Source organism: Colobus angolensis, unplaced genomic scaffold (genome assembly GCF_000951035.1).
Source record: "Colobus angolensis palliatus isolate OR3802 unplaced genomic scaffold, Cang.pa_1.0 Scaffold8, whole genome shotgun sequence".
Taxonomy (NCBI): Eukaryota; Metazoa; Chordata; class Mammalia; order Primates; family Cercopithecidae; genus Colobus; species Colobus angolensis.
Window position 1 is genome coordinate 15916026 of NW_012121820.1, and position 21831 is coordinate 15937856.

Consider the following 21831-nt stretch of genomic DNA (forward strand, 5'->3'; position numbering starts at 1 on the left):
ACCCTGATGCGCGGAACCACTGGGGAGCTTTGAGCAGCCCAGATGCCAGGGCCTCACTGAGATTTGATGCTATTTTTGCAGTGGGGCCCAGGTTGGGATCCGGTAATCCTCCATGCAGCCCCCACCCGAGTGGTCTGACATGCGGCAGGGCTCTGCACGCTCTGAGGGCTGTGCTGTGTGGTTGGCTTCCCCATGGAGCTGGAGCATGAGGCCCGGGCCTCGGGTCCCACATCTAGACTCTAGGTGGGCCCCCACTCCAGCCTCACAGCAGCACCACCTGCGTAGCCACGGTGGCGAAGTTGTCACTGCGACGCCCTGAGCCTCAGCTGTTCCCCCTGGCGGAGTGAGGCTGCCCACCGGCCTTCCCTGGGGGAGTCCTAAAGTAGCTGCTGTGGGGAGGGAGGAAGGGAGGGTTAGCAGGCGAAGCTTCACTACAAAGAAAATCGGCCCAGGGATACCAAAACTAGCTTTAATTTGTCCAAAAGCCACACAGAGTTGTGTAGAAACTGATCCTGGGAGGGAAGCTGAGACAGTCCATGATGCGCAGGGCCGAGGTGCCTCTAGAAGTTCTCCAGCAAGCCCAGGATGCGCTTTTGCTCGTTCTCCCGGAACTCCGGGCTCCGGCCGTCCCCGATGTTCTCTGCATACTCTAGGGGGACAAAGATAGAGTCAGGAGTGGATCCCAGGCATGGGGTCCACCATGGTTGTGCCGCTTCATACCTTTCCCAGAATCCCAGCTCCCACAGAGGTACAAGTTGCCCTAATACCCCCACTGTAGCCAAATTCCTTGGGGTCTTGCCTTCGAGGCCCTCAGTGGAAAGGCACCAACTTACCTTTCCATGCTTGGATTCCCCTCCTAGCCACACCCTTCACTTCCACCCTCATTTATTTATTCACTTCACCCTCATTTATTTATTTACTCAACACACACGGCATGGATGCTACTAAGGTCTGAATGTTTGTGTCCCCTCCAAAATTCATGCTGAAACCTCATCCCCGACGCAGCAAAGGTCTTTATGGGGTGATTAGGTTCTTACCATCTAATTACAAGATTAGATTAGGTCTAGATTAGGTCTAATCTAGGGGGATTAGACTTTTGCAAAAGGACTCTACAGAACTCTCAAGACCCTTTGCCCTTCTCCCTTCTGCAATGTGAGGATGCAACAGGAAGGCCCTCAGCAGACACCAAAAGTTGGCGTGGTGCTCTTGGATCCCCCACCTCCAGAACTGTGAGGAAGTACATTTCTGTTCTTCATAAATTTCCCAGTCCCGGGGATTTTGTTACAGCAGCACGAACAGACTAAGACAGACACCCGCTGGGCAGACACTGCTCTGGACTCGTGGTTCTGAGTGTGGACCTGATCAGCAGCAGCTGCAGCAGCACTGCATGGAAACTTACTAGAAACACAAATTCTTGGGACCACCCTAGACCCACTTAACAGGAAACTGGGGTGGGGCCCAGTGATCTGGGTTTTACTGAGTCTCCAGGTGATGCTGATGTATGCTCCAGTTTGAGAACCTCGTTTTGGGAATGGGAATAAAGGAGTGATCGAAATAGATGCAAATCTCTGCTTGTGTGGAGCCTACTTTCTTTCTAGTGAAGGTCACAAACCAAAAAGTGAACAAAATACACAGGTGGCTGTCAGCAGGGAGCATCTGCTTAACGATCAGAAGGAGATGAGTGTGGAAAGGTCTGGGAGCCAGTGGCAGGGCAGCCAGGGCAGAGGATCTAAGGTGGCGGGGGGTGGGGGGGGCGCTTCCTTGGTTTATCTGAGGGTCAGTGAAGAGGTCCGTGTGGCCACAGCCTGGAGCCACGGGAGGGGCCATACCCAGATGGTGTGGCCTGTGCACCATGGTAGGGGTTGTGGCCTTTCTGTGGGGTGGAAGTCCCTATGAGGGTCCTGAGCAGAGAGGAGTGACGTGATTTGACTTTTGCCAGATCCCTTCCGATGCTGTGTGGGGGACACCATGGGGGAAGCAAGGGCAGGGCAAAGAGATGCGACATGACAGTGGCCTGGATTGGGCAGGTAATGGTGGAGGTGAGGCGACGTCTTCAGCTTCTTGATGTTTTCTGAGGGCGGCTCCAATAGGATTTACAGATAGACTGGAAATGGGGTATGAGAAAGAGATGTGAATCTCTTGTTGGTTGCAATCACCAAGAAATACGACAAGAACAGTGGAGAGGCTGACAGTGAGCCCATAATCCCCCCAAGGACTGGGGGGAACAGGTGCTGGTGCCAGCAACAGGGAGGGGCTGTGTGGGGGGTTGCAGTCCCCTGACAGGGAAGGGAGGGAGAGAACAGTCCAGAAGTACTGGAGCATGGAAGGCCCCTCCCATGTCTCCAGTGGTAGGAGTGGTGTGGGAGCGCCAGGTTTCAGCGAGACCAGGAAGAGAAAGGAAACATTCCTGAGGAGGGTGAGGCTCCAGGCACAGGTCTGGCAACAGTTCGGCAGAGGATACCAGTGGAGAGTGTCACGGTGGGCAGGTTTGGGTTCTTGTCTCCCCCGTTGTCCCAGCACAGTGATCCTTAAGACTCCATTTCATTTTTTAAAAAGTCTCCTGGTAACCCAAAATAACATGGTCACCCTGGTTTTTTCTGGAGATGGCGAGGGGTGATTTGGTGACCCTGGACTTCCTGCAGTGGCTCCTAGAACAAGTGTAGGGGATCCGGTGGGAGAGGAAGGAGGAGGATGGGGTGGTCCAACCCCTCACTGCCCTCTGACTGTCCCCTGCCCACGGCCAGAGAGGAAAAGGCGCAACACAGGGCTGCGATCGAATCCTAGCTCTGACTCACAAGTGCCCTTGGGTGCTCCCCTCTGAAAATGTTCAAACAACAAACGTCCAGGGAACATTAGTTCCCTCCCTGAGCCTTCTTTGCTCAGGTCAGCAGTGGCACTGGGGAAGTCCCACACCCCCTGCGGGTCCCCTCCTGAGATGTCTTCTCTGTGAAAGCCTGCCTGGTCACCTCTCACTCCCACGCCCAGCCCCAGCCCACGGCCTCCAGCGCATGTGGGCCTGACTGCTAGACCATCCTCCACCTGGCCTCTCTCCCTAGATGGAGAACTGCATGAAGGCAGGGGCTTTAGCCTTCCTCCCAGCTACGCCTGGCCAAGGGCCCCCCAGCAGAGTGGGGTGCTGAAGGATCTCCTGCAGTGGGTGACTAGGATGGCTGCTTGCACTTCTGCCCCCTGGGCCCTTACTGGGGTCTGGCTTGAGAAAGAAAACGGGGAGAACTCTCTAGTAAGAGGCTTTTGCATAATAAAACACCCGCTGATCCAAACCAGACAAAGACTGGGGAGAGAAAACAAAGCGTGTGACCTCTCACCCCTCCCCGTCAGCCCCACCCCCGCCAATGCTGGAGAAATAATTTTGCTCCTGCTACCTCTTTATTTTGCCCCGTTCGTCTTTAGTACTTTGGATGTGTGGCGGAAAATGGGATTCGGGATTCAGGTATGTGCCAGCTGTGCGTCTCCCCCCGGAAATCATCCTCTTCTGTTAGGCCCATCCATCACCTCCAACAGCAAATGGTTGTGATGCCTCCCATTAAGGCCTCTTAGAGAGAGGGCCAGGGTGATGAGACAGGAACTGAGCTTCGGGAGAAGGCTCTGGGGCTGCGTGTCAGTGGTATCTCTTACTCACATGTGAATGATACAGTTGCTGCCCCAGGAGAGAGAGAAATGACCATTATGGCATCTAATATCCCCGGAGGCATGGTCTGGAAGCAGGAGTCTTAATGGATTGAGCTAACACTTTGCTCTCCTAATGTCTTCTCAGACCCAGGAGGGAGGGAAGTGGAGAACCAGTCTGATGCTTTGGGGCAGTGATTTGCCAACAGTAAAGCCAGCTTCCTTGAGTTCTTTCTAGGGATGCACAAAGCAGAGGGAACCCACACCTGCATCAATTCCCTTTGCCGAATCACCTGTGCCGAGGCCTCACTTACACATGCCGACGGTACACAGAGCACCCATCCCATGCCCAAGTCTCCTCTGTCACTCCAACTGTGCTAAGAAGCAAACAGAGTCACATCACCCATTCTCTGGAAAGGGGATATCCGACTGGCCCGCAGGCAGTGAATGGCTTGGTGTCCCCTGGAAGAGGGCCTGTCCCACACCTAGCGGGGTGGAACTAACATGTGCTGTGTGCTGCTATGTGCCTGCATTATCTATGTTGTCTCACATGTAACCTTTGCAGTAATCTTACAAGGTAAAGAACACCATCCCCATTTACCCAGGAGGAAACAGGCTATCAGAGAACTGAAGCAACCTGCCCAAGTCTAGGATGTAGAGGAGCCGGAATTCAAATCTCGAAATGTGTGGATAGGAAAAAAAAAAAAAAGGCCCCGGCCACTGGGAGTCGGCTGGTCCTCACAGCAGCATCCTGTTACCTAAGCAACAGGCTACCCTGCCTGGCCCCCCGGTCTCCGGGAAAAACCCCTGCTCTGTGAGTGTTCCAAAACAGGAATGTCTCGTGCTACAGGGGCCTTGGTGGCCAGGACAGATGCGGGTGGACTGGCTGGGGTCACATTCTCTTATGCCAAGTTACCAAATATCACAGCTGGAAGGGTTCTCAGAAATTTATTCCAGCACTGAGGGGGCAGGTGAATGGCCAGGGTCCCAGAGTGAGCCAGCCACAGAGCCAGGCCCAGAACCAGGTCCGACGACCTGGCCTAGTGCTCATCCACTGCCCGGGGAAGCTGCACCCCCAGGCACCTCACCCTCACCCTTTGCCCTTGCTCATTCTTTGTTTCTATGGCAGAGTCCTATTTGGAGCAAATCGTGGTGGTGCCAGCTACCTCTGGTTATTACAGCTGCTGCAGCAGTTTATAAATATTGAACAGAGTCCTCCCAGAGGTCTTGGGAAACAGTTCTCTTTGCTGTATGTGTGTGTGCTCATGCGTGCATGTGTGTATAAGAGGAAAAGAGACTGCAGGATGAGGGCAGAGGGAGAGAAGGATGAGAGGAGAGAGGAAAGAGGCTGAGTTGGTGGAGAGTGAGAAAGATGGCATACACGTCAACTCCTTTCTCTACTTCCCCCACATTTTCAAATGCTCTTATAATAAAGGCTTTGATGGAACTCAGAAACAGGCAGCAATGCTGAACACATAAATATTAAAGCAAACTTTAGACAGCAGGTTTACTATTCAGACATGGAATACAAGCTGTTCTGTTTATGTTGAGAGGGAGAGGGAGGGGCACCGAGGCTGGCGGATGGGGAAAAGTCATCTTCCAGGGCGGAGACCTGGACCAGTATTCACAAGCCTGGTTCAGATCCATGAATCTTAAGCCTTAAACGTTCACCTTTTTAAAAATGCAGGAGGAAGAGGGAAGAGAGAGGAGGAATGCCCAATATTTTCACATTGAAAACTCTTGAAGATGTACATATAACCACAAAATAGAAACCGAGAAAGGAAAATCCTTCAGGTCTAACAAGATTCCTTGACAACAACAATGAACTTGGAAGGCTGAAAGTTGCGCTTCTCCAGGAGTAGAACATTTTGCTAGGCTGCCGGTTCTAATTTCATCAGGGATGTCATTCAAATGAAACCCGCTTACAGAGAAAGACCCTTGCTTACAATGCTAACGGTCAAGTTCTCAGAGTCCCATGGATGTTTTACCCGGTTGGAAAAGCACCCACTGACACCCACCCACCCCTACAAGGCCCCAGGAAGTCGAGCCTGTGTGCTGGTGACTGCCTTTCCCGGTGGCATCTCAGTCCAAGCTGCTGCTAACTCCAGGCGGAAGGATTAGATCAAGGAAGGAAGGAGCTTCCATTCGCTGAGTATGTAGCTTGGTCTCAGGCACCCAACTGCATCTCAACCTTGGAGGCTTCCTGAGAGAAGCAGTATTTATTTTAGGTGTTTTTTGTTTGTGTTTTTTACAGAGGAGGAAACCAAGACTTAAATATGTTACCTACTAACTTGCCCAGAGTTACACAGAGATCCAGAATTTATGCTGGTCTGAGCATGTCTGATCCTGGGTGAGCTTGGACACTAATTATAACAATCAAGACAGCTAACATGTAACAGGCGCTTTCCGGGTGCCAGCCACCATGTGAGCACTATACATACAGCACTTTGTCTCATTCTCACAGCAGCCTTCTGAGACAGGTTCTCCCCATCTTACAGATGCAGGAGCGATGCTTGGAGAGGGGAAGAGCTGCCTGAGGTCAGACACTAGAAAGCGACAGACAGAGCTTGCTTGTGAACCTGGACAACTCACTGCGGGCTCCATGGTCTTAGCACAGTTGGTTCTCCAAGAGTGGTTCTCCCTCCCTCTCCGCATACCACCACCACACTACCCCAGGCAGCGCTCAAGAGAGCCCTCTTGGGTGAACTGGGTGTGAGGCCTGGGGGCAGCAGTCCTAAGGCAAATGTAACATCTTTGCTGAAAAGCTCTCGAGGTGTCCTTAAGATGCCTCTGAGCCCTGTCAAGGCTGCTGGCTACAGGGCGAACATACAGGCCTCTCTCCATGATCCTTTCCTGCCTCCAAATGCCCTGCAGGACACCGTATCCATGACCAGGTACAAGTCACACACACGTCAACATGTCATCAAAAGATAAATCCTATCAGCCTCTGCAGCTTTAAAACCACACAGACAAACTGGGTTACCAAGAGCCCCAAATCAATATGGAAATATGTTTATGAGCTACTAGGAGGAGATTTTAAGCCATAAAGAATACTCGCAAATCAAAGGGCCATGGGCCAAATTCTAAAAGCATTTAAGTTCCTGGCTCATTCTTTTTGCCCAGCAGTGGGAGAGTTTTGAGTCAGTAATCCTCTAAGCTTTCCTCTGCAAACCAGCCGCTGTGCAGTAGCCGTGGCTGCTCCCGGGCATCTGTGTGGTCCTCCAACAACTTTCACCAGGAGACTAAAACAACAGCAAGACCGGCCAGTGGCTTCCACTGCAACCCTTGGCACAAATATTGATATTTCAAAGCATTCTCAAGTCACAGCTCCAACGCCACAGTCAAGGCGATGACTGCTCAATGATGCCCATGCACAGCTGCCTACGGAAACCCTTCCCATGCAGGCAGCTACAGAGACAGAATGCAGAATGGTGGTTGCCAGGGGCTGCGGGGAGGAACGGGGAGTTCCAGTTTTGCAAGATGCAAAAAAAGGCCTGTGGATAGACGGTAGTGATGATAGTAATGGTTAAAATGATAGATTATTATTACAATAATAAAAAATAAAAAAGAAGCCACGCCTTCCGTACAGCCTCCCTGGATCTCTGGGCTCCTTTTCATGTCCAGCCAGATTAACTGTGAGTTAACTGTGCCATCTTCATTCCCCTTGGACCTCTGCATCCCAGCACTGGCTCCATTCTGCTTTGCGCTATGGTCGGTCACCTGACTTGTGAGGGAAGTATGCCTGCGGGGTTCAGAGTCTCCCGGGTGTCTCACTTATCTTAGAAGCCTGCCTAGCACCCTGTGATGGGTGCTCCCTAAAGGTGGGTGCCCTGCATTTTTCTTCTCTCCTAAAAGCCCATAGGAGCATACGGGCCAATCAGCAGTTGGCACATTCCTTACCATTGTGCATAGCTCCTTCTGAGTCTGGATCCAGTTTACATCACCAGAGACCCAGGTACCTCCACTAAGCTCAGTGAGTCTCAGTCTCCTTGTTACCCCACTTTCTAGGCCTGTTGTGAGGACCAGATGTAAGGACACTGTACCCCAAATGTCTGACCCAGGGGAGGTAGGAGCTCGGTAAGTGACCACTCTACCTACCGTGGTCCTGGATTTCTGGAATAGCACAAAGAACCTACAGTACCACCTCAGCACGCACCCCAACTGCAGTAACTGACTCCTCTCTGCCAGTCGGGGCGCCGAGCACCACAGCGATAAATGGCAGGAAGTCTGTTGCTGTCCTCGCGGAGCACACGGCCCATCTGCCCTTCTATTTGTGGTAATCTCAGTCCTCAGACCACGGTTCCCTAGGAGGGCCCACAGTCCTCTGGCCAGAGGTGCTGCTGGTTCGGGGGAAGGCTGGACGTCGGGAGTGCCGAGTAAGCAGTGTGCAGAGAGAGGGGCTTTAATGAGCCATCAATTATTCCCTGCGCTCTTGGCACCCCCAACAGAGGAGGGAGGAAATTGTGAGAGTGGGGGCTGAAAAATAACGGGAAAAGTCCCCCGCTGGGCTTGCCTCATCAGCGTTTTCCTGAGACCTCAAGGGATACATCAGCTGTCATCCTGCCAGCAAAACTTAGGAAATATGTAGGCCATAAAATCAAGGAAAAAAGCCTGCATCTAATTAGTATGGTAAAGAAAAAAAAGGAAGCAACCCAAACTGAAAAACAAAATTAAAATCAAAGAGAACAGACTGATGAGCTGGTTTTCTTTATGAGGCTTTGTTTTCTTGAGTTTTCGATTGAAGGAAGGGTAGGAGGAGGGGAGGTGGTATGAAAAGGAGAACCAGATGGGCTTTTTGGACGGGGGTCCCAGAAGAGCCCAGCCTCCCAACCCTCCCACCTCCATGGGAGCCTCAACCCTGTCAACCTCAGCACCACCCTCTCCACCCAAGTGAGGGCTCCTGAGGGTCCTTGCAGCACCCTGTTCAGGGGTGCTCCCAGAGGCAGGCCACACCACAAAGGCTCCACACCCTGCTGCAGACTGGCTTTCCCTGGCGTGGGTGGGACAGGACAGGGGCATGCCAGTGGCAGGGCTGAGAACCCTTTATGACAACTTTCCATCTACAGAGAACTCTTTTAATTGCCAGCGTGATGTTCGGGGCCTCTTCAACCTGAGCAATGGCGTTCAATTCCCAGAATCTAGGTATCACCTCCACACTGATGACCTCAAATTTCTCAAATGATTCCCCGGGCACTAATGAGAATGTCTACCGTCTGCTGGTCAATCAAGGGATGCAGTCACCCCTTGTACACCAAACTCACTGTGCACCTAGCAGAACTCAGGAGCCCGGCCCAGCCACACCCCACCCAACACTCCAGCCTCCTGCATCTCTGCTTGGCGCCCCCTGACCGGGCTATCGTCCTCCCCAAGGCCACTGCATCCTGCCCTGTCCTCCTCCGGGCCTCTGCTCCCTCTGCCTGGTTTGGGCACCAGTCCTAGTCCTGAGGAGGAGAAGCGGCTCCCTCCCTGCTTCCATAACTGCCTCTGTGACACTCCCTCCCTCAGCACACTGTTCACAACTTGACAAGTGCTTAGCACGTTCTAATTAGTTTTGAGCCTCTTCCCCTAGACTGTGAACGCCTGAAGGATAGGGATCTCGCTTATTCCTTTAGTATCTCTAGGACTGGACACAGAGCCTGGCATCGAGCAGGGCCAGCTGAGTAGTTCCTGGGGCATGCGTTCCACTGGGCTTGGATTATGGTCAGTCATTTATACTCTATGTCCCCGGAAGGCCGTAAACTCCATGAGGGCAGCCGCAGTGTGACACCCCTAGCACAGCACTTGGCACTGTGCCCAGCTAGCCCCGAGGAGAGTCACAGTCAATGTTTGCCACATTGAATTCATACAAGGGTAGGGTTTCATTTCGCAATGTCTGAAATTATTACTGGTTGCCATCATGTGCTTGGCATTGCTCTGGGTGCTGGGGAGACACAGTGAACAAGGCAGACAATGTCCCGTCATGGAGCTTATATTTTAATGTATGAGACAGACAAAAGCAGTAAACAAACACATAAATAAAAACAATCATAGGTTGTGATAAGGGCTCGGATGGAAAGAAACAGGGTGCTATGATGGGAATAACGGATGCAGAGAAGTGGATGGATTCAAGGTTGAGTTCAGAGGCAGAAGAAGTGGGATGGACTAAGAAGCTGGCTATGAAGGGTGATGGGGAGAGAACTGAAGGGCTGAGCCCAGGCCTGGAAGGATGGCTGCGAGGGTCTGCATGGAGGTGGTAGAGGTGAGGGTGGGCAGAAAGCAGTGGGGGAGAAAAGCAGAGGGGTGGGAGTGAAGATGGCGCCTGTCCAGACCCTTCACCGGTTCACTCATCTGCTTGCTTGCCCAGATGCCCACTCAACAACCCTCCACTCACTATCCAGTGTGGGCTCAGCGACTTAAAAGGCACTGGGGAAATAAACAGGATCCAAGGGAGACAGAGACCAGGACTCACAACAATGGAAAACTGCGAATCACTTAGGTTGTGTGTGGCAGGGTTTGAGAAAGAAAAACATCCCACTACTACATGTCAGCACCTATTAAAAATACTTTTCCTTTCTTGGAAGATCACTGTTTTGATTACAAGGACGGAGGTGCAGGGAGAAGGCTCAATGCAGGATAGTAGAACTGAGGGTAATAAGAAGTTTTAATTGAACAAGTGGGCGTTAGAAGTAAATGCCATTTAAAGGCTGGAGTTGCAAATCACCACAGCTACCCCTCAGGGAGGAGGCAAAATGACGCTCTGAGCAGTAATTCACACAAATCTGGCACTGAGGAGGAGCTCCCAGGGTGTCACTCTGGAAGGCATGAGTGGGGCTAAGTGTGTCCACTGGACCCCTTTACTCTCTTTTTCTCTAAGGAGAAAACAACAGATTCCAATGCCTCATACTCTCCATCTACAAAATGGGCGCAATGGATTTACCATTCCCAGATGGGGAGGGCTGAGCAGCCAGAAGATTTCCAGTCCCTATGCCTTCACTCACAGTGCTGTTGCTTTCTGGACTGCCTCTGTCCTAGCCTCTTAGACCAGTTCAATGGCCACTTCTCTCACAAGGCTTCCCACAGGATTTTGGCCATGTCTCACTAAAAATAATGATGGCAATGATCTTCGTGGTATTTTGTAATACTCACACTAACGTTCACTCTTAACTTGTGTCACCTCATTCAATCCCCTTGCCCATTCTAGGCAGTCACAAGAGCAACTGGTATCTTGCCTGAGGTAACAGAGTAAACAACAGAGCCAAGATTCGGATCCAGAAGCCTCTGACCCTAGAGCCCACGCTCTTAACCTTGCTTCGCTTCACTTGTGGACTACATTTATCTTCACATTTCACCTGCACCTGGAATGGGAGCTAGAAGCAACTTAAAGGCAAGCTCTGAGTAAATCTAGCCTAGTCCTTCATCTTCGAAACGGGCAGAATGAGAGCCCGAGGGGAACACTGATTTGTCTGCAGTCACCCAGTCCATCTGGACTCTCCCTGAACTCAGACGTCGTCAGTACTGGAAATTCCCACATGGGCCTCCACTGCCACACGTGCCAGCTGGTGCTCCCCAGTTAGTCCCCAGGTGGCTGAGGGTGGGGCTGCACCCAGAGCTCAGAACAGGGGCCCTGCCTTGTGACTGGGCGCTTGCTCACCGGCCAGAGGCCTCTCCAGCTGAGTCAGGTCCAGTCGAAGATCCAACAGCATTTAGGGAACTCCATGGGGTGGGTGGGGAGGAGGGATACCCACACTGACTGAGCACCCACTGTGTGCCAGGTACAGACTGGATGCTGTAGTACCTCCTGTAACCTTTGCAAAATTTCTCCCAGGTAAATATACAGCTGTATATTTACTCGCAGCTAGGGGAGGCAGCGCTCGCAGCTAGGGGAGGCAGCGCTAGGCCTGGAAGGCAGGCATACTCTTTCCACCACTCCACATTGCCTCAATTCACTGCAGAATTCCAGTTACAGTAGTCCCCTGCATCCTGACAGATGTTCCAAGACCCCTGATGGATGCCTCACCCTGCACACAGTACTGAATCCCATGTACACTGTGTTTCTCCCTATAGATACACACCTATGATAACTACATAACTATGATAAAGGTTGATTTATAAATTAGGCACAGTAAGAGATTAACAACAATAACTAAATAAAATAGAACAATTATAACAATATACTATAAAAAAGTTATATGAATGTGGCCTCTCTCTCTCTCTCTCAAAATATCTTATTGTACTGTACTCATCTATTTCTGGACAGTTGACTGTGTGTAACTGAAAGCAAAACTGTGGATAAGGAAGGACTATTGTATTTCTTGTCATTTCCTTGCTTTTTTCCTTAAGAAAGCAATTTCCTTCCACTATGTGTAGTTTGGAATTGAATTTTTTGCTTTTTTTAAAAAATTAACAACTGTTTCCAGCCCTTGTGCCTCTTGTTTACAGTTGGAAGTTCTGGAACTGGAGGGTCAGAGGCAGAGAACAACGAGGCTAATCTTCAGTATTCTGACAAAGATGACCTGGACACACAGTGAAATGGACAACTTAGGCTTTCAGTGCAGAAAATGCTCCGCACCAAATACCAGCGATACTGACAGAGGCTCAGACCTCTGGAGCCTCAGACATAAGTAGCATCCAACTCACCCTTGATGATATGCCTGACAATTTTGATGGAGCTTCCTCGCATGTTTAGGATCTGATGAACTCTCTGGCGAATCTAATAAGGGAAAAAATGGGTAGAGAAAGAAAGACAACCATTTGTCCTGACACACCAGAATGTATCACCTTGAAATTATTTACCTCACCCCATCGCTGAAAAAGAAGGCTGACATAGAGTAAAGGAATTCAAGGAGAGCACGATCCCCTTCTTTCCCTGAGAGTCTACCTAAGCAGCTGGCGAGGAAGGAGGCAGGGATGGATAGGCCCATGCAAAGGAAGACCCTCCTACCTGGGGGACATTGGCATTGCAGATCTCAGCCATGATGTAGCAGATGTGCTGGAGAACAAAGAGCCCTGCATCTAGGCGCCGGAGGTAGAACTCCTCCTCAATGTCATTTTCTATGATCTCTCCTCGCCGGACCATGTCCTAGAAACAAATGAACATTTAGGAATAAAAGCTGCACAGTGAATGGGAGGAAAGAATGGACTCCTAGTCTGGCCATAATACACACAAAAATAGCAACTACAACAACAGCGAAAGAAAACCACCTCATCTTTTTGATTTGTCTACATCTCCCATTACTCTAAAGTACCTTTCACATTCTTCATTCTTAATGGACTATAGAAGCCCCAGAAGGCGAGCTTAAAGTCTATTTTTTCCTATCTGATGAATCAGGGCCAAAATGATCTCATCCACATATAAAAAAAGCTAAAAAAAAAAAAAAAAAAAAAAGCTGCAGGGACACAAATCTAAGCTATTTATCTGCTTCCACTCATTTTTTTACTCCTTGGTTTGGGCCTCCATAATCTCTCTGTAAGATACAGTTGGCCTCTGACCTACCATGGATCAACTTTATGATGGGGTGAGAGTGACAGGCATGCTGTAGAAACTGTACTTCTCCTGCAAGGCTGGTAGTGGCCTCAGCTCCCAGTCAGCCATGCATTTTCTTTTCTTTTTTTTTTGAGATGCAGTTTCGCTCTCGTACCCCAGGCTGGAGTGCAATGGCGCAATCTCAGCGTGCTGCAACCTCTGCTTCCCTGGTTCATGCAGTTCTCCTGCCTCAGCCTCCTGAGTAGCTGGGATTACAGGCGTGTGCCACCACGCCCAGCTAATTTTTGTAGTTTTGGTAGAGACGAGATTTCTCCATGTTGGTCAGGCTGGTCTCAAACTCCTGACCTCGGCCTCCCAAAGTGCTAGGATTACAGGCGTGAGCCACAACACCCAGCAGCCACACATTTTCAACTCATGATATTTTCAATTTACGGTAGGTTTATCAGGATGCAATGTAATTGTAAGCCGAGGAACATCTGTATATTTAAATCTCCCTTCCAAATCAAGTTAACCACAGCAGAGAAAGGTCCCCTTTCTCCACAACTCTGAAACCAATGGCACAGGCACCCAACTTGCGTACATAAGCCCTCTGGCTTAGGTGTTTTGTCAGAGGCCATGCTGCATTTCACATGTCCAAAACCCCCCAGGCCAAAGCCCTAATTAAGTCACAGGAGTCTCCTTTGTAACCCTAGACCTCTCAGACTTGCTGTCCTCATATCCAGTCCTTCCTAGTAGATTCCTTTAAAAAAAAAAACCCAGCTTTATTGAGATATAATTCACATACAATTAATCCATTGAAAGTGTACAATCTAACAACTTTTATATATGAGCTGTGCAATCAATTTTTAACATCTTTACCATCCTCCAACCCCAATCCTCCCACCCCTCATCCTGTGCGCTGTGAACAATTCTGCCAAGATGGCTCAGAGCCCTACCGCTTTCCCTCCTTGGGATTCTGGGGTATGGTTCAAGCTCACATCACTTTTAAGCTACGTCCATCACAAAGGCTTTCCTGATTTTTATTTAAGGCTAACAACTCTCCTTTTCAAAATTGCTGAGAGCACCTTGACAAACCACTCTGCAACATGACCTCCTCTCCTCCCCATCATCTTCACACTGACTTCAGTCCCCACCAGCTCTCTCTGTCTCCAGCCTTTATTTCGTGGGAGTGGACTGTGAGCTCTGTGAAGGTAGGGCCCTAGCTCAGTACACGTCTATGCAGCCAATGAGACAATGAGAGGAAAAAAGACATCTCCGTTTTTTTGTTTTGTTTGTTTGAGACAGGGTCTTACTCTTGTCCAGTCTGGAGGGCAGTGGCATGATGTCAGCTCACTGCAGCCTCGACTTCCTGGACTCCAGTGATCCTCTCACCTTAGCCTCTCAAATAGCTAGGACTACAGGTGCATGCCACTACATTCAGCTAATTAAAACTTTTTTGTGTGTGTAGAGACAGGGTCTCACTATGTTGCCTGGGCTGGTCTTCGAGCTCCTAGGTTCAAGTGACCCTCCCACCTTGGCCTCCCAAAGTGATGGGATTACAGGTGTAAGCCATTGCATCCAGCCAGACATCCGGTTTGGGCTATGAGCTCTCAGGAGTGAGAACTGGGTGTAGGGACTTGTTCTGCGTGACTAGCACATGGGCCTAAGAAGGCAGGTAGGTACTCAATACATGCTTCTGATGGCAATAATCCATTTCATAATTCTGTCGGTAGCTTTATGGCCATCGTTCCTTCTGACAACTCGGGCTCCTGTCACGGACGGAAGCCCTTGGGATCCTGCTTTCCACTCTTCCACATTCGAAGAACTCACAACTGTGGTCATCAATCTCCACCAAGAATCCTTCAGAGACTATTTAGACACAGATAATGCACTTCTTTATTTACCCGGGGGGCCAGCCAGTAGCAACACAAGGCTACTTTTCATCTTGTTCCTATGAGGCCTCTATCTTTGATGTGGAAATGAGTGAATCTATTTGGGAGGACTGGATATGAGGACAGCAAGTCTGAGAGGTCTAGGGTTACAGAGGAGACTCCTGTGACTTATTAGGGCTTTAGACTGGGGGGTGTTAGACGTGTGAAATGCAGCATGTGCCCCTGACAAAACCTGAATCCTCTTTGGCCTGCAGACTGCTAGGCCCTGTACTGCCTGGCAAATCACTAACACTAATTCCTAGCTTCATTTAGTAGCAAATTCATTGGTAATCTGGTAATAGCATTAATGTTCACGAGGTAGTCATGGAGCACTGGACTGATGTCCAATGAGTTTAAAAATAGAAGGTTCTCTTTAGTTTCTCATTTACTCATAATCATGACTTCCTGCTCCGGAACTCTGAAGTGTTCAGCAGTTACTACCAAATTTTAAAAGGGCAGGAAAGGGATTATTCATCCCATTGTATGAATTAGAAACCAAAGCACACAGAGGTTAAGTTGCTCATAATTACCAGTTGCTAGAAAACGGATTCCCCAGGGATAGGAATCGTGTGGGATTCATCTTTGATGTGGAAACGAGTAACTTGACACAGTGTTGAGACCTCTGGCCCTACTAAGTGCCTAATGGCAAGAACACTACCCTAAGCACTGAATTAAGGCAGTAAAATAAGGAAAATGGAGGTAAGGGAAGCCCTGGTTTTAACCACTGAAGAGGTCGGTGGAAGTCACAAACTTCTAGGAAATGGCCAGAAAGTAAGTATAGTGTGCCCACATGTTAAAATAATTGTGATAGGTGCTGATTAGGGTTGGGTGAAATGCAAGGGCGTCCTGGAAGAAGTGACTTTTGGGTAAGGTTTCAGGGTGCATGATGGGCAGAGACAAAAGAATGGAGCACCTTAGAGTATGTATAGTGTTTGCGTTGTGTGAAGGCCCTACAAGAAAAGACTTGTGTTGGCCATACTTTCTGCTCACTCTCCCTCACCCCAGCCCAGCCCAGACAGGCCTGGGTTCCCTTCCTGGTCTCCTTGCCTTGCTCCTTGTGTTGGTACCGCCCACTCCTCAGTCTCTATCATCATATATTGAAAGTCTACAACGTGATGTGCCTCACAAAATGCTCCCTGAGATCCCCAAGCAGATATGATTTTTCAGTCCCCTTCAGTGGGGATTCAGTACAAATCCCCACACCCTGGATTTGTACCTCTGTTGTGGTACCTCCCACGGTCCCCCTTGAACTAGCCATTCAGATCCATGCCTCTTCCTTGTGTGCGTTCTTTGAAAGTAAGAGCTAGGCCGGGCGCGGTGGCTCAAGCCTGTAATCTCAGCACTTTGGGAGGCCAAGACAGGCGGATCACGAGGTCAGGAGATTGAGACCATCCTGGCTAACACGGTGAAACCCCGTCTCTACTAAAAAAAATACAAAAACTAGCCGGGCGAGGTGGCGGGCGCCTGTAGTCCCAGCTACTCGGGAGGCTGAGGCAGGAGAATGGCGTGAACCCAGGAGGCGGAGCTTGCAGTGAGCTGAGATCTGGCCACTGCACTCCAGCCTGGGCGACAGAGTGAGACACTGTCTCAAAAAAAAAGGAAGTAAGAGCTATACTGTGCTCATCTTTGTACCCTAGGAAGCACCTTGTGCAGCAATTTTTGCTTAGTAGGCTTTTTTTTTTTTTGAGAAGGAGTTTTGCTCTTATCACCCAGGCTGGAGTGCCGGGTTCAAGCAACTCTCCTGCCTCAGCCTCCCAAGTAGCTGGGATTACAGGTGCCCGCCACCAAACTCAGCTAATTTTTGTATTTTTAGTAGAGACATGGTTTCACCATGTTGGCCAGGCTGGTCTCCCCTTCTGACCTCAGGTGATCTACCCACCTCGGCCTCCCAAAGTGCTGGGATTACAGGCGTGAGGAACTGTGCCTGGCCCTTAGTAGGCTCTTGGAAAGCATTTGCCAAACAGTATTGAAAAACAACGAAGGGAGAAGTTCAAAGCTTTTTAATGAGCTGTGTGTGCTGAGACTTGCATGGCTGGGGCAGAAGTGAAAACATCAGGAAATGCGGAAGGACTGTGCCTTGGAGGGCGAGCTGATAGCAGGCATACAGGCTGGCCAGAGAAGTCAGATATGACGGGCTACAGACCGTCAGCCAGCACTGTGCAGGAAGATGTCATGAATCAGAATACGCAAACAGCCAAATGATGGACACATCGGCTTAGAGCATGGAGAGGCAGGTAAGAGTGCACAGCTGGAAGACCAGGGTACCAGCCTAGGTGAGAAGGGGAAGGGAAGAGAAGAGGCCCCGGGAGGTCACAAACAGGGGAACCTGGAGTGGAACTCATTCATTTACCCACTCAACAGAGATGTCTTGAACAGCTAACTGTGCCAGGTGCTGTGCTGGGACAGCAAAGATAAAACAGCCTACATAATCGAGGTGCTTATAATCTCATGAGGTTAATGAATATGAAATTCTTTTTGAAAAATGTAATAATGACTAATATAAAGGACCTTTCAAACTGTACTGAGTGCTGTGGGAATCCAGAAGGCGGCTGGACTAAGTCTGTTTGCGGGGTGGGGTCAGGAGTGCTTAAAGAAAATATAACATCTGAGCTGGATTTTGAAGGAGTTTGATAGGCTGAAAAGGACATTCCAAGCAGAGGAAATAATAGCATGCATAAAGGCACAGAAAAGTCAACTTGGAGAGAACAACAGTGGGACATCAGTATCACTAATGGAAACAGAAAGGGGTAAGGAGAGGTTTTTTTTGTTTTTTGGCTTATTAGATCACAGCTTTCAGTAGATCATATTATTTTTGATTGACTGATAACTACATACTAGACACTGCGTGAGGCAGTCTGGATAATAACTACTGCTGTCATTACCCACCTACCAGAGAGGAGCAGCTCGTGTTACTGGGGGCTTACTGTGTGTCAGGATAGTGCCAAAGGCTTTCTGTATGTTAACTGCTTTACCTCTCAGAAACATTGAGAGGCAGGGGCCAGGTGCTGTGGCTCACATGTGTAATCCTAGCACTTTGGGAGGCTGAGGGGGGCGAATCACTTGAGGCCAGGAGTTTGACAGCAGCCTGGCCAACATGACAAAACCCTGTTTCTACTAAAAATACAAAAATTAACCAGGAGTGGTAGTGCACATCTGTAACCCCAGGTACTCGGGAGGCTGAGGCAGGAGAATCACTTGAACCTGGGAGGCAGAGATTGCAGTGAGCCAAGAATGCACCACTGCACTCGGCCTGGGGGACAGAGCAAAACTCCATCTCAAATAATAATAATAATAATAATAATATTGAGTGGCAGGGATTCTTATCCCCATTTTAGATGAGGAAGCTGGCTCAGGCAGAACAAGCTCCTCAAGGCTAGTGGGTGGCAGAACTGGGACTCAAACCCCAGTCCATGCTCTTTTCATACTACCATGTTTGTGTGGGTATAGATTTCAGAGTTGTCTGGAGAACAAAGGAAGATGTTAAATATTAGCGTGATAAGGAGGCTCATGAATGGAGCTTAGCAAAATTAAATTTCTCTAATTAGGTCAGAAGTACCCCTGGTGATTTTTTCCTTTTTCATACTTTTCTCCATCATCTGATCTTCTTTTAACCAGTCAGGTACACACTGCACCTTCTAGTTTCTCTATATTGTCATGTAGAAAGAACAAACTCAACAGAGCAATGCCAAACTCCATTTTCTTCTCTTTCCTCAGAACATCAAGACTCTGACAATGTTCAATTCGACATTCTACTTTTAGCTGTATGGCCACATGATTTGAAAGTGAAATTTTCAAATGTAGATCTGAGATACGACTATAGCTCATCTCCAAGAAAGGCATCACCATTGCTGCATTGAACATGCACAGAGATGAAACAGAGATTGGCTTCTGAAGACGAAGTTTCTGCCCTGACAGTTTTAGAAGTGCCATAGAAACCAGCGTGCAGTGAAGTTGACTGTTGTCAGGATAGCCCTTATCTAGCCTGTTACAACTCTGTGGCATCGAATATTTACTGCTGAATGGATTCAGGGAAGCCAAACCTAAATGTGTACTCAGTGTTTAAAAGGAAATAAAATAAGCAGAATGATTATGGAAAATAAGAAAGTGAGAAAGTGTGGGCAGTTCTCTATCTTCTCAAGTTTTGGTCTGTTTTAAAAAGAAGATGGCGTCACCTTTATTCTCCACCCATCTTACTCCATATAGACAGGGTCAACTTATAAATGGATTAATACACTTCTGACTCCTTTTCTGGGTCCCCAAGATGCCACATAGCCACATAAAAAGCTGATCTTGAGATAAGGACTCGAGATGATTCCTTGGCTATCTGTGTGTGAGGAGGTAGAGCTGGCCATCTGAAAGAACTTTGAAGGGTGCCTGAAACTCCAAAATGGCTGTTGTAAACTCTACCCATGATCAGCTGGCTAGGAGTCAGTCTCTGGAGAAGCAATGTAAGAGTTCTAGAAAAAAATGATCACCGCAAGCTTCTCCTTGCCTTATACCTTCCCTCATCAAAGGTCCTGGAGGAACTGAAGCTGTCCGATCTATAATACTCTGACGGCTATGCACTAAAGACATACAACTGCGCTTGTTTCTCTAGGGGCAGGAAAAACTGAATTATGCCCAACCGACCAATGAGACATGTTTTAAAAATGGCAAGGAAAAGAACAGACGGAAGTTAGCTGGCTCATGTGGAGATCATACCTGCCTCCCAACCTCCTTAGTACATGGAGACTGAACTAACAGGTTACAAATACCCCATTCTAAAGAAGGCACCCAGCTTCCCCTTGCCTTCTTTCCCTCTCAAGAGACCTTGTGTGAGTGCAGGAAACATTCAAATTAGATACTGGAACTCCACTTAACTATGATAAATATTATAAATTCTACAAATAAGTTCCTCTGCCAAGGTGGAACAGAGACCTAAGAAAATGGGATCAGATCCCAGCTCGAATACTAATTTACTAGTGTCCTTAGGCGAGTCATTTAACTTTTCTTGGCCTCAGCTTCTTTGCTTGGAAACAGGAAGCCTGCACTAGATCAGGGAAGGCAAACAGGGTTCATCCCAAGTGCCAACTCAACCCACTGCAGTGAGTACAGAATATGATACAAAAATCTGCCGTGAAGCTGAGGCGAAGCTCAGTGGAAGCAGCCCTGAAATCATTAGCGATGCCCACCCTGACTGCAGGAGGGGAGAGTGGCAGTGTGCCTCACCCCTGTTTCCCTGATTTGGTGCTCCTGAAAGTTCCTTTTGGCTTTGATAATCTGGGGCATGTCCAGGACCAAAGCACTTTCAATAGCCAGCTGTAACAGATTTCTACCTGCATATTGGTATGTGGATGGATTTAGGATGTTGGCTGATGGCATTCCCAGAGAGAGGAGCCGCTATGAGAAATGTCTCAAGCTGGAGACACACATCACCGCCGCAACAGGACATGATGGCCAACACTGATGATTAGCTCATCCTTTCATCAATAAATTCATCTTCGCTGTGACAAAGACACAACCCCTGGATCTGCTGTGACCTTAGGCCATTTTAAGACAACAGGGGCATGCAAATCACGTACCCTTCAAATGGGAATGTGATGAGCAGAGATTAAAGGGACGTTCCAGGAATCCAGTAACTTCCTTAAGTGTCGTAAATATTTCTCACTTTACAAAACTTCAGAGTGAAAATCTATATGTACGTTGGACTGTATCTGAACCAGACAGGAGAGTTAAGATTTAAAGGGAGTCTTCCACAAATCAATTCACTCAACTCTCACCTTTGAAGAGCCTGAAGGTGAATGTCTTCTTTGTGAAGCAATGACAACTCAGCATCCATGCAGCATTTTTTACTGTGCAAAGCAGGGCTCCTGCATTAACCTTACCTGCTGTACATGCCCTGTGTTGGGTATGTACAACAAATACCATTTTCAGATTTCACAGATGGAAAAAATGAGACAGATGCCAAATGACTACCATTGGGTTTCAGTTGGAGACTTGAGTGGAATGTGATTCCATAGTCCCAGGCCTTTTCTATGAGTCCTTTCACACTGGCAAGAGATGGACAGCAAAAACCGAATCCTAACAATAGGGAAACTTCTCAAGTCCTTACTGAGTGCCAGGCACCGTGCTAAGCACTTTCATGGATTTCTCATTTTTCCTCGCAAGAATTCCAAGAGGTAAAAACTATTACTATTTTTACTTTTCAAATGGGAAATTGAGGCTTAAAGAGATGAATCTCTCCTAAGGTCACAAAGCTCACAGGGAACAGGAAACAGAACAGACACAGGACAGAAACCCACGCGAATTTGGCTCCAAGGCTGTGTTCAATTCACAGTTCGAAAAAGGAAAAAGGCTTGTTTTATGCACTTTTCACAGTATTAGCGTATAAACAAATAGATGGGATATTTTTCTTTATGCCGTATCTGGTGACTAATGCAAACTAGTAGCATTAAAATGTAAGATCACCTAGATTCTTGGCCTATAATTTCCTCATACATTGAAGAAACTTTTTTTTTTTTTTTAAATTTTTTTTTTATTATACTTTAAGTTCTAGGGTACATGTGCATAGCGTGCAGGTTTGTTACATATGTATACTTGTGCCATGTTGGTGTGCTGCACCCATCAACTCGTCAGCACCCATCAATTCATCATTTATATCAGGTATAACTCCCCAATGCAATCCCTCCCCCCTCCCCTCCTCCCCATGATAAGCCCCAGTGTGTGATGTTCCCCTTCCCGAGTCCAAGTGATCTCATTGTTCAGTTCCCACCTATGAGTGAGAACATGCAGTGTTTGGTTTTCTCTTCTTGTGATAGTTTGCTAAGAATGATGGTTTCCAGCTGCATCCAT

General features: G+C 48.5%; 1 protein-coding gene across 1 annotated transcript in view; it reads right to left on the reverse strand.

Annotated features, from left to right (window-relative positions):
* Window positions 1–451: 451 nt before the first annotated feature.
* Window positions 452–21831, reverse strand: part of CTNNBL1 (catenin, beta like 1) — a 177636-nt gene continuing 156256 nt past the window's right edge. The window contains exons 14-16 of the mRNA XM_011929066.1: window positions 12548–12685; window positions 12244–12316; window positions 452–649 (exon numbers count right to left, since the gene is read on the reverse strand). Coding sequence (XP_011784456.1) covers window positions 561–649; window positions 12244–12316; window positions 12548–12685 — 300 coding nt within the window. The 3' untranslated portion in view covers window positions 452–560. The remainder of the gene's footprint in view (window positions 650–12243; window positions 12317–12547; window positions 12686–21831) is intronic.